The sequence below is a fragment of the Cornus florida genome, unplaced genomic scaffold (genome assembly GCF_030987335.1).
Source record: "Cornus florida cultivar Cherokee Brave unplaced genomic scaffold, ASM3098733v1 CherokeeBrave_3.0.0_Hap2_Chr05, whole genome shotgun sequence".
Taxonomy (NCBI): Eukaryota; Viridiplantae; Streptophyta; class Magnoliopsida; order Cornales; family Cornaceae; genus Cornus; species Cornus florida.
In genome coordinates, this window is record NW_026775575.1 from 102,467,534 (window position 1) to 102,472,506 (window position 4,973).

Genomic DNA, 4,973 nt, shown 5'->3' on the forward strand with positions numbered 1-4,973 from the left:
CTATTGTTACTTTTATCTATTGTTATTTTTATTTAATTATTTTTAGTTTTATTAACTTTTGTTATTATAAATTTGTGTATGTATATATATTTCATATATTTGTATATTTTAACCAAACCTAAAAACAAGAATCTAATTAGTAATTCTGCATTTCACAAAGTAAGAAGAACGATTTTTAAATAAATATTATTTAATATTAATATATTATTAAAATAATACTTTTATTTTTCGCCTAAAACCCCAAATTCTTAGGATTTATCATGTTTTTTTTTAACTTTAGATTTTATTTTGATGTTTGAACATATATTTTGATTTTCATTATAATTAATTTTCTATAATGTGATAAATTTTATTCATTTAAGGGTAATGTTTTCACTGGGAGCCCAGACCCAAAGAAAAAGGGCAAGCAATTAGGGATGTCAATTTTTACCGCCCCGCCGGGCCCCCGCCCCGTCCCGCCCCGTTAAGAACGGATATAGGAACACTTGTTATACCGTTGGGGCGGACATGGATACAAATTTTGTACCCGTTGAGGGTCACGGGGCGGGTAAAGGTTCAATATACATATCCTATGGGCCCCGGCCCGCCCCGCCCCGCCCCGCATATAACTATATTTAATATATATATATATATATATATTAATAAGTTATTTTAGCGGCTTACCCAATTACCCATCTCTTACAATCCTAATTTGGGATGTAAACTTGGTATTAAATTTGCTTTTGTTTTGGTTATGGTGGAAGTTGGAGCTTAGAACTTCTTGTGATTTGGTTGTATTAAACTTTTATTTTTGTTTATTATGTTCTCTGAATTATGTTATGTGCATGTTATTTTTTTTATTTTTATTAAGATACATAATTTTATTTATGTTGTGTCATTCCTAGGCTTTGCACATTTAAATAGCAGGAGTTTAAGTTCCAAAAAGTGGGAGAAAAAAATTTGTTAGTGGGGCGGGCACGGGGGCACAGTATTTCCTAACGGGGCGGGGTTGGATATGAAAATCCAACCCGTCGCGGGTCTCGGGGCGGGCATGGACTTGACAAAAATTAAAAGGGGCGGGGCGAGATTTAGGGAAACCCGCTCCAAATCCGCCCCGTTGCCATCCCTACAAGCAATGACAAAAAGGACAGTAAGAAGAGAACTATTAGTTAAACAACTTTTTCAAGGAAGTATATAAAAATAACAAAGACATTTACAAATTTTTTTCACTCTCATCAGGGACTGTATCTATTATTTTTTTTCTTCATAAAATCTAAGGATAAAATTCAGTTTTAAAGTAAATATTGATAGATTGATCCAGTATTTGTAAGGGTTCTCTAGATAGGTCTAATTCAACAATAATACATAATATGTTAAAAACCAACTCAATATATATATATTTCAAAATATATGCTCTCAGGAAGGAAGTAGAACAAAATAAGTAAAAAGTAGAAAATTACTGAGATTTGCTTGCCTTCATTAGTGAAATATTTCATTTTTGTGTTTGAAGAGACGAAGGAGGGTAACGTGAATGAGAATCTGAAATAATTTAGTTAAGAATTCAAATCTTAATGGAGAAGGGTAATTATGGTATTAAAAATTATAATAATTAAATATTATATATAATTTATGGACTCTTTTGTAATTTCATCTAAGGAGAAAGAAGAGATGGAGCTGGGAATAATGATGAAACGCCAAAACCAGAAAAATTAATAGGATTATTGAAAGATAAGAAAGATTGTTGCATATAAGAAAGAGGAGGGAGAAAGGTGGAAGAGAAAGTTTAGTGTGGATAAGATAGAGCAAGAGATAAATCCGGAAGAGAAAGCGATTCCCGTAAAAAGTTAGTATGTTTCCTCTTTTATCCTTTTACTAATATTTTATAAACTTAAGACACGTGTCAATGTTTCTTTTGACCACATCACTAAAGAAAGAAAAGACTCAAAGCAAATATGTAAATGGGGGTATTAGGTTTCTCCGTAAAAATAATTCATTTATGTTATAAAAAAAATTGAAGGGTTTAAACTACAGTGACTCTAGCCAAATACTGTGATCTTGATTTTTGCCAAAACTTTAATTTCTCAAATGATATGCTGTATGAAGTTTTGTATCTAAAAATTTTCCAAAAAATATCTGACTAATTAAATTTTGCTAACATAGTTAAAGGAAAATTTGAGCTTATTGCCGAAGTGGATGTTGAGCTGTTTGCCACCGATCATGGATGAGAGATCGTACCATCCCATCCCTAGTGACAATGCCAACATTGGTATGTATCTCTTTTCTTTTTTTTTCTTTGTCATTGTGGTTATATATATATATATTATTATGTTTGTGGTTAACGTTTCAAAACATGGATGATATGTTTGGTAGGATGAAATTAGTGTCTTGAATTAGATTTGTTTCTCCAATTCCAATTTCTAGACACCAATTTTATGCTACTTAACATAGCACTTGGAGGGTAATGATTAACCAGAGAAATTGGGGAACTAGAGTATTTGTTTATACCTATATATATATATATATATATATATATATATGGATGCGTTTTGTAAGATATGATCCTGTTTTGTTTATTACGATCTGTAAGTCTCACATATGTATCATTTGGTATATATACTTATATAACTCAACTCAATTTGGAAGATGTATTATTCTGTTTTGTCAATTGTCATGGTGCTCTATATATTTTGAATTTCTTTATATATGTATAAAATTGGAATTTTATTTATTTTTTATTTTTTATTTTTTATTTTTTATTCAAACTGCCATTTTGCAATTATTAATACTGTCATGGCAAAATATGACTTCTATATAGAAATTTATTGATTTCTTCTTCTATATTATTATCATTATTTTCTGTAGAAGTATCAAGATCAATAAGAGATATACCACCAGCTCACTACACATTTAAGATCAAGGCATTCTCACAACTCTCGCAGATACTATTAGACACTGGAGAAGAGAATTATGAATCAAACACTTTTGAAGCTAGCGGCAACAAATGGTTGAGTTTACATTCTAGTATTTTCAAATTTTCCTTTGGTATTCTATTTAAACACAAACACATATATTTTATATATGTGTGTGTGTGTGTGTGCATAAGCTGAAGATTAGGTTATTTTTTGAAGGAAATTGTCTCTCTACCCATACGGTGATAAAGAAAGAAATGGGGAAGGACATATCTCTGTGTACTTGGTAATTGCAGAGACAAATGCTTTGCCTATTGGTTGGGAGGTTAATGTGAACTTCAAATTGTTTGTTTTTGATCAGATTAGAGACAAGTACATGACCATCCAAGGTACATGTATAGTTTGTTTCTGTAAATACTACAACAATTTCTTAATTATTCCCTTCTCTGTATGCAAACTTGATGTTCTTCTATGGCAATGCTTAGATGTGGATGGAAAGGTAAGACGCTTTCATAGGATGAAGACAGAGTGGGGTTTCGCCCAATTACTACCTTTAAGCGTTTTCAATGACGCTGCTAATGGATACCTGACCCGTGACACATGCATCTTCGGAGCAGAGGTTTTTGTTATAAATTATTCTGGCAGAGGGGAACATGTATCCCTACAGAATGTGTGTCAGGGTCCTTTTTCTTGGACAGTTGATAAATTTTCTTCTCTCACTCATCACGTTCGTTACTCTAAAGAATTCACTTTTGGGAATCGCCAATGGTATGCAGTAATACAATTACTTGTCTTCTAAATTGCAGCAATTACTGTTTGAATTGTTATTCACTAAATTCAATTCAGGAAGCTATTGCTCTACCCAAAGGGGGATAGTAGGCAAAACGACAAGAAGGTGTCACTCTATCTTGCGTTACATGATTTGAAAACTGTCCAAAAAATTTATGTACAATACAGTTTGCGCATAAGGGACCAATGCCATGGAAAACATTTCGAGTTTAAAGGTGAGCTTACATTTCCAGTCACTTTTGTTCCTTGTGCGTGTTTGATTCTAGCCTAAAAGTATTTTCATATGAGAAATAATCTCACACCACATGTGATTTCTTTTGTTTGTTTGCTATTTTGACTAGCTTTGCTTGTATACTAATTATACAAGTTTTTTAAGTTCAACATTGTACAATACTTTTCACAGGAAAAAGCTGGTTTTCTACTGCACAGAAGTCTTGGGGTTGCTCTGGCTTCTTGTCACTGCGGGATGTAACAGATGAGTCGAAGGGCTTCCTTGTGAATGACACTTTGATTCTCGAAGCTAACATTACAAACATGTCTGCAGTGGAGAGTTTCTCCTAATTATATGAAGAGAGGCTGATTTTGATAGTCAAATTAATATATTATCTAATTTGGTGAAGGACGATGATGATTAATGAATGGCAATGCAGTTTTGGTGACAATAGCTGGTCAGCTTTGCATTTTAAATGTGTTTGACTCTAAGGAACAGAAGACACAGATCGACACCGCCATTTTTACAGTTGGGCTACGGCCGTTATAGCAGGGTTTCATTTTGGGCTATTCTCTATGGATGTAGAATTCGTTTTTGGATCTTCCACCGCTTCGGATTGTGATTCTGTTTTGGACGGGGTATTTAATTGTGTTGAGCTTGAAATTTTAATGCTATTATATAGACTATTGTTTATTGTGATTAATGATTGATTATTTGGTATTCATACCGTTGGCATTTTTGCACCTGCTCATGTGTATACAACATACGCGGATAGGGATGGTTGTGATAACCCAGTGCTCGCAACAAGCACAAGCAATGCAGATAGGGATGGTTGTGATGGCCCGGTGCACTGGGCACATTGAAGGACAATGTTTGGGTCCTCTTCCCTTGGGAGGATGAAGTTCATCATCCTCCAGCTGACGTGATTCAATGTAATTAGAATGCATGTTTAAAAAATAAAAAAGTTCAATGATGGACATTACCCATTTCTTATATGTTAAACCATTTTTTTTTTTTCCTTCTTTTTTTATTCTTCTTCTTAACACTTTTTTTTTTTTTAAGTCACGATCATTTAACAGATAATT

General features: G+C 33.0%; 1 protein-coding gene across 1 annotated transcript; it reads left to right on the forward strand.

Moving 5' to 3' along the window:
• The first annotated feature begins 2,196 nt into the window (after nucleotides 1-2,196).
• On the forward strand, nucleotides 2,197-4,437 carry LOC132309877 (uncharacterized). Its single transcript, XM_059808137.1, has 7 exons — nucleotides 2,197-2,245; nucleotides 2,842-3,021; nucleotides 3,185-3,277; nucleotides 3,374-3,656; nucleotides 3,735-3,892; nucleotides 4,081-4,227; nucleotides 4,328-4,437. The coding sequence occupies exons 1-7, from the start codon at nucleotides 2,197-2,199 to the stop codon at nucleotides 4,435-4,437; spliced, it is 1,020 nt and encodes a 339-aa protein (XP_059664120.1).
• The last annotated feature ends 536 nt before the right edge of the window (nucleotides 4,438-4,973 follow it).

Coding starts and splice junctions, on each gene's coding strand:
- LOC132309877 (XM_059808137.1), top strand. CDS start 2,197: ATGGATGAGAGATCGTACCATCCCATCCCTAGTGACAATGCCAACATT. Junction 3,657..3,734: donor ACTTTTGGGAATCGCCAATG/GTATGCAGTAAT, acceptor AATTCAATTCAG/GAAGCTATTGCTCTACCCAA. Junction 3,893..4,080: donor AAAACATTTCGAGTTTAAAG/GTGAGCTTACAT, acceptor TACTTTTCACAG/GAAAAAGCTGGTTTTCTACT.